This window comes from Mixophyes fleayi, chromosome 1, assembly GCF_038048845.1.
Source record: "Mixophyes fleayi isolate aMixFle1 chromosome 1, aMixFle1.hap1, whole genome shotgun sequence".
Taxonomy (NCBI): Eukaryota; Metazoa; Chordata; class Amphibia; order Anura; family Limnodynastidae; genus Mixophyes; species Mixophyes fleayi.
Genome location: NC_134402.1, coordinates 12,733,394 through 12,755,653, shown reverse-complemented (window position 1 = coordinate 12,755,653; position 22,260 = coordinate 12,733,394). Strand labels below are relative to the sequence as shown.

Below are 22,260 nucleotides of genomic sequence, written 5' to 3'. Positions count from 1 at the left end.
GGGGAGGAGGAGGGGTGCAATGTCTGGGGGAGGAGGAGGAATGGGGGTGCAATGTCTAGGGGAGGAGGAGGGGTGCAATGTCTGGGGGAGAGAGAGGGGAGGAGGAGGGGTGCAATGTCTGGGGGAGACAGGAGGGGGGGGGTGCAATGTCTAGGGGAGGAGGAGGGGTGCAATGTCTGGCGGAGACAGAGGGGAGGAGGAGGGGTGCAATGTCTGGGGGAAAGAGAGGGGAACAGGAGGAGGGGTGCAATGTCTGGGGGAGAGAGAGGTGAGGAAGAGGGGTGCAGTGTCTGGGGGAGACAGGAGGGAAGAAAGAGAGGTGCAATATCTGGGGGAGACAGGAGGGAAGAAAGAGAGGTGCAATATCTGGGGGAGACAGGAGGGAAGAAAGAGAGGTGCAATATCTGGGGGAGACAGAAGAAAAGAGAGGTGTAGTGTCTGGGGGAGAGAGAGGGGAGATGGGAGGTGCAATATCTGGGGGAGACAGGAGGAGAGGAGAGGTGTAGTGTCTGGAGCAGAGCTGTGTTGCTCTGTACAGACTGCAGCCGTCCTCTCCTGGCTCAGCCAGTGCTGCAGGGGCTCCGGGCTGCTCCTCCCCCCTCACACCCTCCTCTCCAGCACACACATAACAAAGTTACTTTGCAGCACAGCTGCAGGACCCGCCTGGTCTCACCCCCTGCCCGGGACACGGACCCCCTGAGTGTCTGCTGCGGACCCTGTGACCCGGGAACTCCCTCCATGTAAGAACAGCTGTTATCTCAGCACAAAATTTAATTTGCAGGCGGGGGAATTACTGCATCATTAGTGGGGACAGCGGATAATTAGAGACATTCCAGGTCAGTGCTGTACGCATGTCTGCATTACACAAGGTATTCCCTGTACTAGGTGTTGTCCATGCAGAGTCTGCAGTGCAGGGATAGGAGACAGCTGGTGAATCTCCCATAGAGGTGCATTGGGCAGTGGTGGGTCTTAGGCCTCATGGATATATTATTAGTATGTGCCTCTCATTACCCCTCTCTCCTGCTGTAGGTATATGTGATTCCTGCTGCTGGTGTACCCATCCCTCAGCCTGATGTTTCTCCGGCCGGAGCCCGAATTGGGCTGGATCCCCACCCACGTCCAGGTGACCATCCTACAAGCCAGAGGCTTACGTGCCAAGGGGAAGCATGGCACCAGTGATGCCTACACGCTGATCCAGGTGGGCCGGGAGAAGTACAGCACCTCCGTGGTGGAGAAGACCCCCGGCTCTCCGGAATGGAAAGAGGAATGTTCCTTCGAACTCTCCCCTGGAGCCATCGAGAGGGGGGAGAACTGCGAGCTTAAGCTGATGGTCATGCACCGCGCTCTGATTGGCATGGACCAGTTCCTGGGGCAGGTGGGCGTACCTCTGCAGGGGGTACTCCAAGAGGGCCACTCGCTGAGGAACCAGTAAGTACCCACTAACCAAGGCTACGTTTATCCAGCAGCAATAGGTAATCTAGCGCCAACCAATCCAGAAAGATGGATCGCTGGCGTTAGACACAGGAGAGGAGACAATGAACTATACCCATAGCGCTCTAGTAATTGGGGAACTATAAGTCCCAGACTGGCTGGGCTGCCTGAACTAACCACTATTCAGTTTGGCAGCCCAGCCAGTTTGGGACTTGTAGTTCCCCAATACTTGGAGCACTATGGGTTACCAGCCCTTACCTATAGTATGTGCAAGTATTGTCCTATATCCCTTTCCCTGAAATGGAGAAATAGTGCAATATGCATATTGCTGAATAGGTGTATTTTATGGGGGTTAAACAGGGGACTTCCACTCGCAATATGGTGGCTGGTATGACCTAAGTTTCTTGATAGAGTAGCAGACTGATGGGGGGGGGGGGGGGGGAACTACCACAACATTGTGCCAAATAAAAGTGTGCCTCTAAAAATGCCAAGCTGTAATAATATTTTAACATAAGGAATGGAGAGCTTAGCAGTCACTGAAAACAAGAGCTTACGTATATTTAAAGTGTACCTGAAAACTCTACACAGTGGGGGCTGCCATGTTTTGGGAGGAACCAATATTTATGTGCATCTAAGCCGTATAGTTCATCGTCTCCCCTCCCGTGGTTATTAAATAACGTCTGCCCGCACTGTGCAGGGGTGTCAGGTCCATGGTAAGGATCACTTGTTACAAACGAAGCCACTTCAATTTGTGTCTGTAATAATAAATTTGTTATAAATCTGCAGATTTGGCAGTGTGTGTCCTAGAGGAACAATAATGGCTCCTGTGCTGGCTGGTGACAATACTGATGTGTTTGTTGACATTCTGATCTCTATCCCATGATTGCTCAGCACATCTCTGCAGCCTGATATTGTGCAATGAGGTATTTTGTAACCCTGTCTCCTTAAGGGTTGGTTTAAAAATCGCACATCTTGGATAGTGAGAGGGGATCGTCTGATGGTAAGAACACAGGATAATGAATGACTGGTTCTCTGTGAGCAGATCTGAGTGCATAGTGCAAAAGTTCTTATACACAGCCTGAAACTCGCCTAACAATCCAGGTTTTAAGGATGTCCATGTTTGAGCACAGGTGCTTGAATCAAAATGATTGAGAAGTTAATTAAGTCACCTTTACCCAGGTGCGGATTTCCTTAAAACCTAGACTATTAGGGTGGGTGGCTAGAGGAGTTGGCAAACATCGACACCTTTTGTAGAGAACTCATGTAAAAGACAAGTTTTATAACACTCTATTAATGAAGTCCAGATTAATTTTTCCAGAAAGTTGGCAATGTTGTTAGTTCGAATTGGATATAAATCCACAAATGACATATACTGTAAATATTCTATGCTAGCAAAATGATAGTCTGTTTGATAAAGATGACCACACAGTAGTAATCAATCTGCTATAGGATTTTTTTGTGGATTTATTGATCCAAGGTGGTCACTTGGATAGACTTTCACAGAAATATGGCAGTGTGCAGTGAGTGATTTGTTGTAGCTAACACTTTGAAATTATTCTCGAATGACCTATTCTCATCATAGGAATGTATTGCTATACTGGTGAATAATGCAGTAAAACTGTTGTAGGAAAATGAAAAATCAATTTTATTTTTTGGTTCTCTTAGGCTGCTAATTCGTCCGAAGTGATTTAGTAATGCTGTAAATCATCGTCCAAACAGCCTTTTATTTCTTGTGCCCAATGATTATATGTGGGTGGTGGTAGACCTTTGATAAGCGGAGGGTGATCTAGGCCTTACCTGAGTGATCTGCAATGTTCTCTTGCAGCAGGAAGTGGTGGGGTCCTTTCATGTGTCAGGAAAGGCCACGGAGACAGGTTTGCAGATGTAAAGAAAACAATCCTTTTATTTTCTCTGCCTTGGTAGACGTTAATTGTGCAGCCAGCAATGTTTCTGTATTTTTCTCTATCTGATCTCTGCAGCAGGCAGAGGGAGGAAACAGATCAATGGCTGCACAGTCTATTTTAGTCTGGTTTATTTATTGTGACAGGGCTCAGTGTGTTGCCTGGAATGTATCCCTTGAAAGGCTAGACCCGACTCGCTCACAAGATCAGCCATGTTTTGCTGCTGAACACACTGCTTTGGTTGTGTTTGAGGGGTCTGATGTGAGCCGTTGCCCACGTGTTGTCAAGGCGGCCATGTTGTTCGCTGAATCAATGCTTTGCCTACAGTTTCGTCAGGTACTTGTGACCTCTCTTGAGGCACGAGGGCCCAGTAAATGTACAGCTGGTACTGTTGTGGGGCTGCAGTTCACGTAATCTTGGCACTAAGCCTTTATTGTGTCATTGCGCCACAGGGGAGGGGCCAAAATTATGCAAATCGCGCCATTGTGGCCCGGTACCCATTCTCCATTTCACCAGGAAGTGGGCTGGAAGTGCGAGAATGGCCTGCTGTCTGGGAGACGGGCAAACGCAGGATTTGTAGAGGGGAGTTTCCACACCACGCCGCCAGTGGGCGTGACCAGCATGTATGGGGGCGTGGCTATAATTTTAGACTGTGCTTGGCTGCTCTCCAACTCTTCCTATCCCAATAATATACATGGGCAATGCTGAGTGCACTACTGTTAGGGGCACGCAGCTCTCCCTTTTCAAGCAGCCGTGTGAAGTGGGGGCAGGGTCCAGCCACCTCAATTATACAGTGCCCCAGGCTTGAAGGGGGGTTTCCAGGCACTAGGAACCCCTCCCCCCTCAGTTTGCCTATGGAAGACTACGCAAAATTCAGGTGTCTCCCGGACATTCCTGGAGACTAGGAAAGTATGACTTGGCTTGTTTATTAACATGGTGCAAATAGAAATGAGCTGTAACCCATAGCAACCAATTGTATATCAATTCGAAGCACTCTGTTGACATCTGGTTGCTATGGGTTACAGCACGGCGTTGCTCTTTGCACCATGTTGATTAATAAGACCCTCTGACTATCGACTCCGGAGATTGTTTTTGTTTTGCCTTTCCCCGAGGTCGGGCTGAGCTCACGTCCCATCATACATACATACATACATACATACATACATACATACATACATACATACATACATACATACATACATACATACATACACACAGTCATACATACAGTCATACATACAGTCATACATACAGTCATACATACAGTCATACATACATACATACACACATACATACAGTCATACATACATACATACATACATACATACATACATACAGTCATACATACATACACACATACACACATACACACATACACACATACACACATACATACATACATACATACATACATACACACACATACATACACACACACATACATACACACACACATACATACACACATACATACATACATACATACATACACACATGCATACATACACACATGCATACATACACACATACACACATACATACATACATACATACACACATACACACATACACACATACATACACACATACACACATACATACATAAACCGTTTAATACTATCCGGCTGCCCGACAGGGCTGCGTTCCTCAGGGACGGTGAGATTTTCCAGGCAGCTGGATAAATAGTGGAGAGAGGAGATCGCACATGACACGTAAAGTCGTCTATAAAGCTGCAGGAAACATTTCCTGGCCTGTGAGCTGCTAACACTCTGGTATAATGGGACCTGGCAGAGGGCTTCCTACAAGCTGCAGTTCTGACAGAGAAACGTATAACGGAGCCATATAGATGTTTTTCTAAATGTTTACTTGACTCCTCTGATCTGGTCATCATCATCATCATCATCATCATCTATTTATATAGCGCCACTAATTCCACAGCGCTGTACAGAGAACTCACTCACATCAGTCCCTGCCCCATTGGAGCTTACAGTCTAAATTCCCTAACATACACACACAGAAAAAGAGACTAGGGTCAATTTGATAGCAGCCAATTAACCTACCAGCATGTTTTTGGAGTGTGGGAGGAAACCAGAGCACCTGGAGGAAACCCACGCAAACACGGGGTGAACATACAAACTCCTCACAGATAAGGCCATGGCCAGGAATTGAACTCATGACTCCAGTGCTGTGAGTTAGAAGTGCTAACCACTGAGCCACCGTGCTGCCCCAGCCGTGACATTTGTATACAGGTAAAGGTGCCCCACTCATTGTATTATTCTGCGGTTAGCTGGATATAGCAACGTGTGTCCGCTTTTAATGCGTTGATGCTGAAAATCGAGATCTTTGAGGTTGGGTGATTATTGGGCACGCCTGTGACCTGGGTAAGAAGATGACTGCTATCGGCTGTGTATTTCAGTGGTTATCTGGCCGCTAGATCACTATGAAAAACAACTGAATCTCATCCAGATTGGCTATCCGCCTGTTAGACGTAACCTGGGTTCATGCTGGGGAGGGACGGGCTTCTCTGTTGAAGTAGGCGGACTGTGACTAGCAGATGGGCAGACTTGCTTTGCAGAAATGCCCAATGTGGGCTGAATCGGCTCTTTTTAACCTGCATTATATCCCATTTGAACGTGGTCCTAAAGATGTGATAGGAGTTTCAGTTGTCTGTAATTGAGTTGGGAGAGGTATTACTTTATAACGGCGCAGCAGTTGAACGGTGGGTTAGTGTATTTTACCTTCTTGGTTTGTATTGGGGGGGGGGGGGTAAATTTTAGTTTTAGTGGCCCTATAGGCTAACCGCGCATGGCACAATTAGTTTGGCTGATTTGGACATTTTCAACCAAATTACTCAACCTCGTCCTGTGTGGAGTCAAAACTACAAGTAAAAACAATCCTGGTTAGTCCATGGTCCAGATATCTGGGTATTTTGGGGCCTAATTAGCAAGTCTGTTGTAAAGCGCTGCAGAACATATAGTCACTGTATAAATCAGGGGTCAGGGAACTTCTTTTTTACCTTTTACCCCAAAATATATTTAGATACGCCGACGTTACCCCCTTGATTTGAAAGGAAGGAAATCATATATTATTAAATATTGGAATATAAAATTTTATTGAATCTATTCAAAATTTCTTTGAAAGCTTTAACTTCAAAACTTCAGGTTTTGGAGAAATGATGTTGCTTCATTTTTTATACGAGCGCATCAATATTGGAGCATTTTGATGTCAGAGCAAAATTGGATACAGTCTTCAGCGTCCAATCGATTTCTCTGCTTTGTTTTTATGATCGTTAGAGTGGAAAATCCTTGTTCGTAAAGGTAGGTTGTTGCAAAAGGCAGGAACTTTTTGACTGACTCCTCATGTGCAATTTTGATGCCTTTGCAGCTGTTGACATCCTAAAATATGACAGATCTGTTTTGTTTTCAAATGCAATACGTGCTACATTATTGCATCGGAGCTCAGGAAGTGCCTCTGCCAACCCTTGAGGCTCTTCTTGTACAACAGCAATTTCACATTTAAAGGGGTCTACAATCCAACTGGCAGTATGTGAATCCGTAATTTTTACCCCATTTGGGGTAATTTACCCCTGTTCCCTGACCACTGGTATAAATGTGCGTGGCCATCCTTATACGCACACAACTGGTAATCATTGTTCAGAAGTGACCGAGCATTCATCAACCAGACCAAACTGTATAATTACTGTTGCATTTGCCCACACATGGGCACAAATTCCTGTCTGCGGTCAACTCCAACATTTTACCAGCCATTAAGTCAGATTGGTCTCTGCTTATCTGAAGAACCAGTAAATGCTTATTTACCCATACAAGTTCAAATAAGATCTAAAATGATTTTTTTTTAATACAACGGTTTAGTCCTGGTGGAAATAAAAAGAGGTTTATAATTTGCATTGATTATAGCAAGTTGTCTCCTTGGCAAAGGATTCTGGGAAGTGGCTGGAGGCTTCAGTGATCCTTTGCCCATCCCAAATCTCTGTGTCTGGTGCAGCTGTCAGTGTTGACCAAGGCCAAATGTATCTTCACAGCTTCCTGAGAAATTCCACAGCAAACTATGAACCCAACAAGTCTACGCAGATCTCACCCGCTCGGTGCCTCTTTACGGCGTATTTTTTTTTAATGTATTGGCAGACGATCCTTTTCTTTGCAAATGCCGTCTTCCCCCTTCTTGCAGAGACAAGTTACAGTAACGTTTCATCAGATAGGCCTAGAGGAAAGGAAATTGTCCTGTCTGAGTCACAATCTGCATCATGACTGTTGCAGGAATTCTGTATGTCCGTGACACAGCGAGAACGGAGTCCTTGGAGCAGTCCATGGAAGGCTATCGTAGAGGACACACACAGAATTATGGCCCAATAATTTGCAGGGGAAGTAATCTGGACGTGTAGCTAGTTTAAATGCAATCATTTCCTTTTTGTATCTGTTAAATGTCAATATTAATGGATGGCTGTATAATAATAATGTCGCAGGTATTTTCTTAACTACGATAAGTGCGTTACTGTGTGGGCTGGCAGATGTTTCCCTGCATCTCAGACCATGTTTTTGAGACTCGCCTCATCTCTTCCCAAAGCTGTATTATTTTAATCTACACGCTGGTGATCCCATCGTGGATTATTTTCATGTATTTTTATTTTGTTTGATATATTCCAGACGGAGCCAGGACTGCGCTATATTTAGCGACGGTTCCAAATATTCAGGAAAGGAATCTGTGTTTGGTTTATAGAGCTGACGCCGTGCGGACAGTGTGTAAACGTGATGCTATAAATAGGGTGGTACGACTGAGTATCTTTTTATTTCGGCCTGATTGTGACCTTTCGCTGCTTCAATTTCAGAACCGCGTTCCTAGAACCGCTCTATCTGGTTGTTGTGTGTTTACATCATCAACATTTATTAATATAGCGCCAGCCTATTCCGTAGCGTTATAGAATTGTTTTGAATGATTTGTGTTTACATCTGTAAGTATAATATTCGGCACGGGAGGAATAGGTTGTCCATTTGCTAATAAGCTGACACACACAGATACATTTAAATGTCGTTTTAATGTTTTTATTCCTCCATTTAGGAAATGCTATTCTTTCTATACATGTGCGGCGTGGAGAAATTTTGTGCCTGACGTTTATTACAAGATCCCCCCTCCCCTTCCCATAAAGAATATGGAAAGGAAAGTTTTGTCTCCCAGGATCCTTTGCGGTTTGTAACCAGAGGCCTGTTCTGGGATCAGAGAGCTCTCGCTCATGAATCTGTCAGTGCATTACACTAATCTGCTCGTGACTCTGTGTCTGACCCTCGCACTGAGAAACACTTTCTCTCTCTTTCTGTTCCGAGCAGACCAGAAATAACACATGATCGTGGGTAGAAATGAGCAGCAGTAACGTGAATCGCCCAATATTCTCCCCCCTTTGAAATTGCTGTTTTGACAAATATTTCAAGGTCTGAATCACTTTCCGTGTTTTTGGGGATTTGTATTTTTACCAGATGTGAGCAGAGATCGGTGGCGAATTCCTTGCCAGGATCTTTATCGAGCGCCTCCGCGTGCTTCCAGGCTGGGCTGGCACTGTTCTAGATATAAATAGGTGGGGTAGATTTTCCGGCTGCTGAATAATCTGAACCGCTCCTAAATTCCCAATAAATCCTTCCCAGACAGTTCCCATTAAGTACCTGTTCACTTCCAAAGAACATCTAATCTCTGCATAAAACAAAAGAGCATCTAATAAATTGTGCATAAAAGCAAAGCTAATTTTTAAAGGGCAAGTGTCGCCAGGTTCTGGAATGGTATTTTAATTCCACATCATATATGTATGTCAAAGGGGGTGAATACTTTTTTCGTTATAGTCCCCATAGAAGCACATGAAAGTTTTAGGTTATTTTATAAATGATAACATTGCAGCTAGAGTGGTGGTGTGTGGTCTGGCTTACACAATAATGTCTTTGTGACAGAGTATTAATGGCAGAGTTTTCCTCAGTGAATGAAGCTTTGGCCGAGATTTTGCTGCGTCACTAATTGATGCTGAAACGGATGATGATGATCAATTGAAATCCTCTTTATTGTAGTCATGGGATCCGTGACCGTCTAAGTGACATTGAATCATCTGGATGCCTATTTTTACAACACAATATTGATTGGATACAGTACTATAATACTATACACCGATCAGCCACAACATATAAATCACTGACAGGTGAAGTGAATAACATTGATTATCTCGTTCCAATGACACCTGTCAAGAGGTGGGATATATTAGGCAGAGAGTGAACAGCCAGTTCTTGAAGTTGATGTGTTTGAAGCAGGAAAAAATGGGCAAGTGTAAGGATCTGAGAGACTTTGACAAGGGTCAAATTGGGATGACTAGATGACTGGGTCAGAGAATCTCCAGAACAGCAGGTCTTGTGGGGTGTTCTCAGTATGCTGGGGTTAGTACCTACCAAAAGTGGTCCAAGAAAGGACAACCGGTGAACCAATGACAGGATCATGGGTGCACAAGGCTTATTGCACGCCTACAATGGGCACGTGAGCGCCAGAACTGGACCATGGAGTAATGGAAGAAGGTGGTCTGGTCTGATGAATCACGTTGTCGTTTACATCATGTGGACGGCCAGGTGTATGTGTGTCGTTTAACTGGGGAAGAGATAGCACCAGGATACACTATGGGAAGAAGGCAAGGTGGCGGAGGCAGTGTGATGCTCTGGGCAATGTTCTGCTGGGAAACCTTGGGTCCTGGTATTCATGTGGATGTTACATTGACACGTACCATCTACCTAAACATTGTTGCAGACCAAGTACACCCCTTCATGGCAGCGGTATTCCCTGATGGCAGAGAAAGCGCTCTGCCACACTGCAAAAATTGTCTACGAATGGTTTGAGGAACATGACAAAGAGTTCAAGGTCTTGACTTAGACTTTAAATTCTCCAGATCTCGATCCGATTGAGCATCTGTCGGATGTGCTGGGAAAACAAGGCTGAGTCCTGGAGGCCGTTACTCGCAACAGGATTTAAAGGATCTGCTGCTAACGTCTTGGTGCCAGATACCAGAGGACACCTTCAGAGGTGGAGTCCAGGCCCCGACGGGTCAGAGCTGTTTTGGTGGTACGAGAGGGACACAATATTAGGCAGGTGGTTTTATACCTGTAGCTGATCGGTGTATGTGGTATTCTAGTAATGAATTCAAGGTCACAAAACCTAAAATATACCTGTTGGCTATTTACTGTGTAGGCAGCCATTGTGTTTGCTGAACCAATACACCAGGGGCTAGTGGCATCACTGAGCCAGTGCCTCTTAAACTTGATAGGCTGTATACAGATTTTATTGCACAAAATGGCTGCTTCCATTTTGCAATACAGAAAGCAGCCCCTGTATGCTAAGGGCAAAGTGTGCTGTAGGCTGTCCTCTACTCACCACTACTGCATTACAACACTTAATATGTCCCCAGAGACTACACTGAATCTTCTTTTCTTTCCCTGGCCACTTGCAAGGATCCCTCAATCTGTTTATCTAGAATACATTATTATTTGTTTGGTGGGGGAGGTGGGGGGGTACTTGGTGTTTTACATGTGTAATATCTGTACTATCATAACCTTCCTGTCTGTTAAAGAGAAGAGTTTCTTAACAAATGTGCAATGCTGGGAGTTCCTTCTCTGGTATCTGATGTCATCTCTTGAAACTTCGATATTAATTACAAACCTGGGCAACTAATAGAGGGACTCGTGTGAATATAGTTACATAATTGGTATATATAGATATGACTCCCCCTTTTATTGTTATAGGCGACTTCCCAACATTTGTATATCTCATTCTCCTTCTTTGGGGGGGTATTCAATTGTTAGCGTTAACGGAAAAAAACGAGCGCTCAAAAAATCTTGGCGTTAATACGGTAATTACTCGCGGAATTTCAGCTCGCCGCTCCCTGAGTGACGAGCTGAAATTCCGCGAGTAAACTACCGTGTTAACGCTTTTCTCGCGCAATATTACCGTATAAACGGTTAATATTTTTTGAGCGCTCGTTTTTTTCCTTTAACGCTAACAATTGAATACCCCCCTTTGTGTCTGAAGGACAAGAGAACATTGGCTTGGCATTGCTTTGTGTGGCTCCCAAATTAAAATCCTGACCAGTAATGAACGATTGGGGAGATATGTTTGTCAAACTGGATGGAAAATGTATTGGCCGATGACCAACCACGGTCTTGGTTCGATGTAGTCCCTGAACAACCACATCTTCATGGAAAGTGTTTGTCGATTGCTAGATGTGGGGGCATTATCTGGGCTATGGAACTACCTGGAACCGCAGCTTGGCTTTTGTGGAAAAATATTTGGCAGCACAGGAATTGTAGAGGATAATGTTGAGCGGATGCTAGGACCCATGGCCAGTCTTTATAAGGCAAGGCAGAAGTAAATGGGTCGCCCTACCCGAATCCCCAGTTGACTGAGTGCTAGAAAGTAAGGATGATTGACTGTCAACCTCAAAGTTTTTAGCCTCGTGCATTTTTAAATACATGAAGGTAGTCCGACTGCGGCACAGTCTCCTCAGTGTGCTCCGAGGAGACATTGGACCGAAAGCCAAAGAGGGCCGCTCTCGGAGAGCTATATCGGGGTGGCTATCATTGTGGCCACGACAGAGGGGTATGAGGAGGGGCAATACAGATATTTTGCATGCTGTTAGGCATGTGTGCCCTATCTACCCCTCGCAAATACAGTACAGTAACATATAAGAAGACTATAGAGGACTACAAGGTGGGTGCAGGAATTTTGTGTTATGAGCTGCTGCGCTGCATGTGACTCGCACTGATTCTCTGTCCCGCCAGGTAGCCGGGCGCTGTGTTCGGGGGGTGACTGGCTGATTAACGTTTGCCTGACCTTGTCTCTGGATACTCCTTGTCTGCTGCCCGCCCTGACCTTCTTGCCTGACCTTGGTATCTCTTTGTACCGTCTGCCTTTGGCCATTTGCATATGTACTGGTTTACCCTCTGAATACTGGTTTACTATTCTTTCAGTCTCTCTACCTCGTCGCTACCTGCTGCCAAAGATAAACTTTTACTACACTGAGTTTAAGTCTTGGGGGCATCTGAGTACCTGTGAGAACATCGCTCTCTACGGGTAAAGGTGAAGACCTCTCATGCACCCATTTCTAAAAATGTATGTATCAGGGGAAGCCGTTACTGTATGTGTGAGACGTAGATCACTTCTAGGTTCAACCTAGCATCGTTGGTATGCCGCAGCACTTCATAGAAACGCTACAAGTCATGTGCCTCCCCCCCCCCCCCCCCCTCTCCATAAGAGTCCCAGCAAACACACTCCTTTCTAAGCGTGCTACACATTCATATCCGAATGAGGGCGTATGCTTGTGATTGGCTGCAGGTGTACTCCCTTTGATGTAAGGGGTGGGGACGAGAACATGATTGACAGCTCTGACATGCCCCTCCCTCAGTGTCAGCATGCTAATGAGGTTGTGTGCCGGCAGAAAGTGAACGGGGATTCCGGAAGGGGGAGAAGAAACAATTTAAGTTTCATTAATGAAAACAGGCGAAATATTGCAATAGCTTTATAGACCTTCATGGATTACACAAAATTCCTCATTGTATGGATTTGTATATTGTATTTATTAGCACTTTTAAATAAAACAATGGAATTCCGTTCCCGTAGTATTTCCTTCGCCCATATATCCGCACGCATTTCTTCCATATATTTTTAATTCCACTATATATTTGAAAAGCTGCATAGACCGACCTCTTGGCTGTAAATGGAAGTAATGCAGATTGGAAAAGTGTGACGGGACGGTTTGCATATACACATCCGTCATACAGGTCAAGTTCTGGTCATACCCTATTCCTGTCACTATATATGTCTGTGAAATTCCTTTTTATAATGGATGTTCTGCATCAGCAAAACCTCGTAGGAAGCGGTCTGTGGTTTTCTTGACCTGGATACAAAGTCTGCAGGGACTGTAGAGGTTTCTACCAGAGAGCGAGACCATCTATAATTATATTTTATAATGTGTGTGTGTTTATATTTAATTATACTCCCATAATTACATTTCTTCTTTTGCAAGTTTAGCTGCTGTTTTTTTTCCCAGAAAGTCTGTAAATGAGGCTCCAAAGAAGGTCTAAATCATGGATATTTGAACCGAAATCTTACAGGAGAGGCGTTGCCACCTTAAGGCATCCCCTTCTCCTTATAATAGTGCCCCCGTATTAGTGATTCGACATCTGGTCCCAGGAGTTGGTTATTTCCGACTACAGGTCACAGGAGGAGACGTCAGGCTCTTGGTGCTGAACTATATAACGTTCTAGACAGGAGTTGTAGGACTTATACGGCAGCTGAGTATCCATTGCTTCGAATTTATATCTCTGGTCCTCAGACAAGCTAGGTTTATTCCACATAAATTATCGGTACCGACATCTGCTGCTGTGATTATTGTATAAAGGTTGGAAATTGTATTCCACATTTTTGGAGACGTATGAGTGATTAATCTCAAATTAAGCTCAAAATATTTCCCATCTCGGCACAAGATCTGAGTCTCTTTTACTCTCATCACTTCCTCCCATTCCCGGTTACAGGACTTTTTTCGGGCTGCACCCACTTTGTGGATTTCCCTCCCTCGCACAGTAAGACTTTCCTCTAGTCTTTAAACCTTCAAGCGTTTCTGAAAACCCACCTCTTCAGACAAGCTTATAATATTCCTCAACCACCATCTTAATCTTCATAGGTTACCCTATTACCACCCTCTACACAGCTCACACAAGACAACAACCCTCTGACCAACATTGCAGTTTGACTGATCACATAAGTAGTTTTTTACCATTACAATCTGGCTGGACCAGTACGTTGTATGTAGCACTTACCCTCGTGTATCAGACTCTTATTGTCCCATAGATTGTAAGCTTATGAGCAGATCGTCTTACTTTTCTCTCTGTATTGCCCAGTATTGTTTTGTTAAAGCGCTACAGAATACAGTGGCGATATATAAATGTCTATGATGATGATACTTTATTGGCGGACAAGTTTCCGGACAGGATCCTTTTATTCCAAAATAAGTGTTTTGTAATAGCGGGATTTTGAATACAGGACAGCGGAGCGAGATCCCCAGGAGTGGGTAATTATCACCTGTGTGTTTTTGGTGTCCATTATTTATCTGGGATTGATTACTTTCTACACTGGACTCTGTTTACCTTGGTTGAAAGATTAATATGTCTTTACCAGTTTATTTATTCACTATTGTCAATCGACCTGCTATTTTAGAGTACCATTATTTGCACTGAGAGAACTATTAGGGGAGTAACGGATATGTTTTAGTACTTGTGTCTTTGTGATTTTTTTTTTTTCATTGATTTGTGGATTTTTAGTTATCTAATATACACTATATGGACAAAAGTATTTAGATGCTAGACCATTACACCAACGGGGACTGTACTGACATTGTATTAAAATACATACACTTTAATATGGAGTTGGTCCCCCTTTTGCAGTGATAACAGCTTCCACTCTTCTTAGAAGGCTTTCCACAAGATGTTGGAGTGTTTCAGTGGGAATTTGTGCCCATTCATTCTGTAGAGCATTTATGAGGTCAGACACTGATGGTGGACAAGAAGGTCTGGCTCGCAATCTCTGTTCCAGTTCATCCCCAAGGTGTGCGATGGGGTTGAGGTCAGGGCTCTGTATAGGCCAGTCAGGTTCTTCCACACCGGACTCATCAAACCATGTCTTTGTAGTCCTTGCTTTGTGCACTGGGGCACAGTCATGTTGGAATAGAAAAGGGTCTTCCCCAAACTGTTGCCACAAAGTTGAAAGCATAGCGTTGTCCAAATATAACGTTCTCCCGGCATCCACCAAACCCAGACTCGCCCATCTGACTGCCAAACAGAAAAAGCGTGATTCATCACTCCACAGAACACGTTTCCACTGCTCCACATTACAGTGTCGGTGTTCTTTATACTACTCCATCCGACGCTTGGCATTGTTCTTGGTGATGTGAGGCTGCATGCAACTGCTCAACTATGGAAACCCATTCTATTAAGTTCTCACCGCACAGTTTTTGTGCTTACATTAATGCCAGTGGAAGTTCGGAACTCTTCAGCTATGGAATCAGCAGAGCGACTTTTACGCACCATGAACCTTAGCAGTCATTGACCCCACTCTGTGATTCTACGTGGTCTTCCGCTTCGTGGCTGAGTTGTTGTTTTTTCTAAACTCTTCCACTTTCTAATAATATCACTTACAGATGACCGTGGAATATCCAGCAGTGATGAAACCTCAGGAACCGTCTTATTGTAAAGGTGGCATCTTATCACAGTACCACGCATCCTATCACAGTGCCACGCATCCTATCGCAGTACCACGCATCCTATCGCAGTACCACGCATCCTATCGCAGTACCACGCATCCTATCGCAGTACCACGCATCCTATCGCAGTACCACGCATCCTATCGCAGTACCACGCTTGAAGTCACTGAGCTCTTAAAAACGACCCATTGTGTATCACAAATGTTTGCAGACTGCATGGCTGGTGTTTGATTTTATACACCTCTGGCAACGGGTCTGATTGAAACACCTTAATTCAATAATTAACAGGTGTGGGTGGCCAAATACTTTTATCCATATAGTGTGTGTTTAGACTTCTTTTATAGCCAATTCAATTAAATACAAGTTAATTCTGCCTTTTTGATTTTTCTTTATATTATTATTCATATATAAATTATTAATTTATGCAAAACCATAAAATCTTTTGTATTTTTGGAGCGTATCCTAGCACTGTGTATCTTGCCTATAAAGGAGAGCGGCAATATCCCAATATCGACTGGGATTGCTCTTGGGTAAATATATTCGTACATGAATTCTTTTTTTCTTGTTGACACATTTAATCAGAAGTTCTGGTTTGTGGCTTTGGTTTAAATTTTCTTTTATATACCAACCATATTTGTGCTCTGTCTCCTGCAAACATTACGAGATGAATATATAATATTGATGTCGCTGGACTTTCCCTAGCATCTATAAAGTTGCTCATTGTGTGTTTACCATGTCCTAGAACAGAGGTGGCCAAATTGATGCATTTTAGGGGCCTCATATGCGATTTCTGACTCCTCCGAACACCTTTATGTTACGTTCACATGTATGTGTCTTCAACGCTTGGGGGGTGGAGGGACATCAGATTCCCGGAGTACCCTTGTTTTTGTCAACGTTGCATAATACCCGTGTCTCCTTCTTGTCAATCAACCAGTATGACAGAGTCATCTAAACAAGAGGATGTTGGTCTAGGAAAATGTAGGAAAATCTGCATGTAACTTATCCTGAATGAGCAGAAAGGAAGAAACTGGTTATTTGGAAATATACCCAGCCCTCTTACCTCATTGTCTGTCTTGTTGTGTTACTGTGTTTGATCCCGCTTGTGCCGATGCTATGTACGTAAATGGCGAGGAAGATGACTGGTTCTGTATACACTGAAGAAGAAAGAGAATCGCCTTTCATATTTGCATTTTCTGGCCCTGTTAAATAAAAAACAAAAAACCTTCTCTGGGAACCATTTCACACATAGATATTATCAATTCTTCCCTCCAGTGGCGATTTTACAGTTACGATGATTTTTTTTTTTTGTTTCCCATTGATGTTTTATAATCCTGTATTGGAATGTAGTTTTTCTTATCCATTTTAGATGCCTTTCTAGATGGTCTTGGAATGCATTTGTAGAAATAAGCGTATAGAAGGCTAACTGTGTTGGTCTTATACATCATAGTAATCATAGTTTATCCACAGGCATGCTGAAAACACGTCTGTTGTTACCAGTAAAGACTTTGTGGCCCGGTCTGGTGCAGAACCGGCAGCTCTCCAGGCGTTGTAAAACTACAAGCCCCAGCATGCCTTACCAGTGGATTGTTTGCCGATGGCTTGCAGGGCATGCTGTGACTTGTAGTTTCACAACATCTGGAGAGCCACAGGATGGCTAAGCCTGATCTAGTGGTAGGGGACATTGTCTTGTATAATTGGGGAGTAGGACATTTGGTTATCAGTGCGATGTACTGTATAAAAGATAGTGTATGTGTGTGTTGTATGCATGTATAATAGAAAGGTATACAACGTGTAGTATACATCGTTTGGTGTCACCGATGGGGTGTAAACAGATCTGTGCAGTATATGACATAAGTTACCCCCTACCCACTCACATATGTTCGTCTGGCCCTGTCGGGTGTGATCGGAGCATTATGTTGAGCACAGATGTAGAATGATGGCAGATGATAGTGTTATTACTGAACACTCTCCTTATAGCCGGTCCCCAGTCTGTATCTCTCTCGCAGAGTTCCTGATACCAGCAGCATTTGTCTCTATATTGTGTGCCAGTCCGGGCAATCTGTCTTCTGGTCTCCGTCCTTACTCTGATGTTTGCAGGAGGTTGTCCACACTGACCCACCTGGGTATGGGGGCACCAGTTCCAGTCATTGATGAATGATTATTCTGGGAGGGTCAGGTAAGAATGTCTAGTTAGAGGGGAAACTGAAAACCACTTTATATTCCCCTGTGGGTTGTGTAAATATATATATATATATATATATATATGTGAATCAGGCATGGCGCAGGGCTGTGCGCCCATATACAACACATCCGCCACTTGGTAAAACCCTAACAGCGATACGACATGACGTACAATACTCGCACTGGGCGACCGGTGGGGCAGCACAGTGGCTCAGTGGTTAGCACTTCTGCCTGACAGCACTGGGGTCATGAGTTCAATTCCCAACCATGGCCTTATCTGTGTGGAGTTTGTATATTCTCCCCGTGTTTGCGTGGGTTTCATCCGGGTGCTCTGGTTTCCTCCCACAGTATGTTAGGGAATTTAGACTGTAAGCTCCAATGGGGTAGGGACTGATGTGAGTGAGTTCTCTGTACAGCGCTGCGGAATCAGTGGCGCTATATAAATAAATGATGATGATAAAGCGCAGGCACAATGTATAATTCTAATGCCAGGGAAAGTATTCTGTAGAAAGTACCCCTAAAAAATGTAGGCGTCAGCGGTAATTGTTAATGTGAAGTTGGTCCATTTTGTCTGGTAACGGATAGTTATGGGATGACCTGTAACCACCCATATTGGCTATTACTAGAGTTAAAATAAGTTTTTGATGTTGAAGTGTCTGTAAAAAAGACTGTGTGTGTGTATATCTATATACATAAACACATACACATATATGTATATGTGTATAGATATAGATATCTAGATAAATATAGATCTCTATTATAAAAATAATTTTTCTTCTTTTATCTTTTGCCTCTAAAATATTTCCGACGTAGCCGTGAACCTTGTATCTCAGCAGTATTTGGTAACGTGGCCCTGGACAGGGGTAGTATTGTTTAGAATGAGGGTGAGGGCTATGTGTGTGTGTATTTTGGAATAAATAGTCTACAAGTTTGCCAACGTGCATCCCCCCCCTTCCTCCATGAAAGGCGGCCCATCTGTAGGGGTTGGTGGGGGGAGGGGGAGATTGGAAAGGACCGAGTAGCAGAGCACATTAGTTGGGCGTTAGGTGTAAAGACATTGAATAGACATCATCGCTGGCGATAATTGGGATTTGCAGCTGTTCCAGCTATTGTTTATCACTTCAAAGAGAGAGATCCGTGTGGCAGTGAGGCCTCACCAGGCTGCTCCGAGCTCCTGTGGCAATATGGCAAGATGTGATTAACTAATGCAGATGTCCCCTTCTCCTTTACATACAATGGCTCCATTCAAAAGTGGTCAATTTGGCCGGTTATATCGTCATAATCTAGAGGTGGTAAATTATTACTGCTAAATGTAAAATGGGACATGTATTGGCTACTTGTAAAATATTGTAGGATTCGTCTTGCCTGTGCCTCTTTTAAATAGATTGCAAGCTCCTGGGGGCAGTAGGATGATCTTTTTATTTTGTATCCTAAATCCACAAGACTTTTTGCAATTAATATTTTGGCGTACTGTATTTCTCCGTGAGCTCCAGGGAAGAAGTGCGAGGGATGGAAGTTTAAGGACCACAATTGTCATAATGGTCACGCCCCACTCCACGCACCGCCAGTGGTCATCGTGCAGTGGGGGAGGGGCTATGATGACGCTGATTGCGGAAATTTGAGACAAGCCCCCATCCTCTTGGACAAAAAAATGTATGTAGGGACGGGGGCCAATCACAAGCAGCAGTAAAGCAACCAATAATCACTGGCCTTCTCTCTCTCTGGTGCTGGTTAAGACGATGAAAGCAAAAATCTGATTGGTTCTTCGTGCAGAGCTCCACCTTTTGAGCAAACGACCTTCTGCGGCTCTGAGGTCACACGTTAATAGACCTGCAGGCTGGCCCGGATGCAGATCTTTTCAATCACTCCACGTACACCTGCTCTATGGGTATAACACATGCACACCATCATCATCACCATTTATTTATATAGCGCCACTGATTCCGCAGCGCTGTACAGAGAACTCGCTCACATCAGTCCCTGCCCCATTGGGGCTTACAGCCTAAATTCCCTAATATACACACATACATGGACAGAAAGAGGCAGACTAGGGTCAATTTGTTACCAGCCAATTAACCTACCAGTATGGTTTTGGAGTGTGGGAGGAAACCGGAGCACCCGGAGGAAATCCACGCAAACACGGGGAGAACATACAAACTCCACACAGATAAGGCCATGGTCGGGAATCGAACTCATGACCCCAGTGCTGTGAGGCAGAAGTGCTAACCACTGAGCCACCGTGCTACCTAGGGGAAACGTAATTTCTGGCTGCGTTGTACATGGTGCGTTTTATAAATATAGCTCTGTTTTACATTTAGCTTATCCCCACCCTATATAGGAACTTGTGTTTTTAGATTGTGAACTTTCCTGTTGCAGCTGACAGAGGAAGTGACCATGCAGTTACCCAACCAGTGTCACGGTCATCGTACCTGTCCCGTACAATGTTTGTATGGTTCTCGAAGACCTTTCTTATAATTAATGGACAGTTTGCAAGTGAAGCTACCGTGTGGTGCTTGCTATGGAGTGTCTTAGAAGGGGTGCGTTGTATCCAGTGCACCAGAGAAGCTGTATAGTAGTAATATTATTACTATCAATGCTGTGGTGCAGGGCACACTTGTCTGGTGAGGACACATCCTGTGCTTTGTCACTGTGGGTTCTGTAAGTTTGTGCTCAGTAATAGCAATGGGGTTCACCCCTTCCCGCACACGGTCTGTGCCGTACAGATGTAGGATGCATAATTGCGATACTGACTAGATCATTTTTTTTATTTAAAGGGGAAAAAAAACAATTCCATAAAAGTATAATATGTAACAAATTGTTAAAGGTAAAACTATAGAATACAGTCTTACATTTATTATTTTATTTGGAAATATAACAAACTCTATAATCAATAAATAGATCTTAAGTTGTTAACGCATCAGAATTTCCAAGAGGTAAAAAAAAGGGGTGACAATGGTATTTAATTCTTTGTAAATAATCATAATATATGATTGAATATATAATGCTATGTAAAGGGGTCAGGTAATTTTAATATAATTATACCTTGATTGGTTGGTAATATCAACAACAATAAAGAGGAGGTAGAGTAAGAGGAAGCGCGTAACGTCAAGTGACTGCAATAATCGTGAGATTCATCAGCTAGTAGTAATTGGATCACCTATGGGTGTGCACATTGAAAACTGCAGCTATGCCTGCTCCTCTCCAGCGTCCCTGTTTTTCCCAGCACAGTCCCCGTTTTTCCCCACACAAAATCTTAACACCCCTGACGCTTACATAGCCACAATTTAAACTCCCAGTGAACCCAAACCCAGGATATATAGTATCTCCCCCCTCCTCAGTATCAGTTCACACTAAGGCCACTGAGCGTTACCAGAAGAAGTTGCATCACCTTTTTTTCGAAGTCTGCAGCTATAGCTGCGAGTGCAATAGATGAGTCCTGTAGGTAATTAACATACATTTTTACAAGATCTAGAAGTTGAACATTAAAAAGGGGAAGCATCACTAAAGTGGACCAGTCCTCTATGACTCTGAATGCAGCATGTTAATTCACCAGGGATGAGTGAAGTTACTGAGGAAGTGAATTAACAGGCTGCGTTTTCAATGTTCACACACAATGGCTGCATCCCCATTTTTATTTACACCCCCCCCTCCAACAACTGTTCAGTACATGCACACGGGTTATTCTGTATGCACATACATACAAACAAACCACCAGGTATATCTATACTTTTGCATTTACCAATCAGCTGCAGTAGGTTTATGTCAAAATTAACCAATGCAACAGTGCCCCCAGTGGCCAGATTGTATACAACAGTAGTACATTGATATCCAAGAGATTCGGCAATAACGAGACCAGAGTGACCTTGTTTTTATAGAGCTTGGAGAACTCTACACATCATATTTAGAGGAAGTGTTGTTTACTGTTATTTCTATCTATAGTTTTGTATGGTTCTATTGATGTGTTGGAAAAGGGGACAATGGATTCTAATTCGGCCCAGACCGTGTCCATATGTGCTATATAAATAATCCCCACCCATTGGTTGGGGTGAGTGCAATGGATAATATTTTGGTATAGATCCATATGTAATGCTGTTTACACAGAGATCCCTGTGCTTGTCTTGGCTCGGTCTCTAAAGTCCTTTGACGGGGAACAGGACACACAGATTGTGTGTCGGATCACAGAGTCAATATGGGTGTTGCCAAATTATAGTTTTAATCCAGCAGTTTGACCTATAGCACAAGTTTTATTGTAGTTTATCAAGGTATGAAAGGGATGTCAACTTTGTATTTAAAAAAAAAAAAAAAGTTTCCATTCATCTGTTGCATTCGTGGGGGTAGTACAGGTGGAAGTAGGGTAAGGTCTATAAAGAGATGGGTTTTTAGAGAGTATTTAATATTTGAAGGCTGTGGAAGAGGCTGATGAGACGTGGTAGGGAATTCCGTTAGTGGGGAGCAGCACGG

General features: G+C 43.8%; 1 protein-coding gene across 5 annotated transcripts in view; it reads left to right on the top strand.

Moving 5' to 3' along the window:
* The first annotated feature begins 553 nt into the window (after nucleotides 1-553).
* The window catches only part of RAB11FIP5 (RAB11 family interacting protein 5), a 47,154-nt gene continuing 25,447 nt past the window's right edge, over nucleotides 554-22,260 (top strand). Inside the window, exons 1-2 of one of the 5 annotated variants that reach the window (XM_075189505.1) lie at nucleotides 554-740; nucleotides 1,030-1,428. In XM_075189505.1, the coding sequence (XP_075045606.1) occupies nucleotides 1,073-1,428 (356 nt within the window). In that variant the 5' untranslated portion in view covers nucleotides 554-740; nucleotides 1,030-1,072. Of the gene's footprint in view, nucleotides 741-787; nucleotides 837-857; nucleotides 948-1,029; nucleotides 1,429-22,260 lie in introns of those variants that run through there. The other 4 variants (XM_075189488.1, XM_075189504.1, XM_075189498.1 and 1 more) reach the window with 4 other exon arrangements.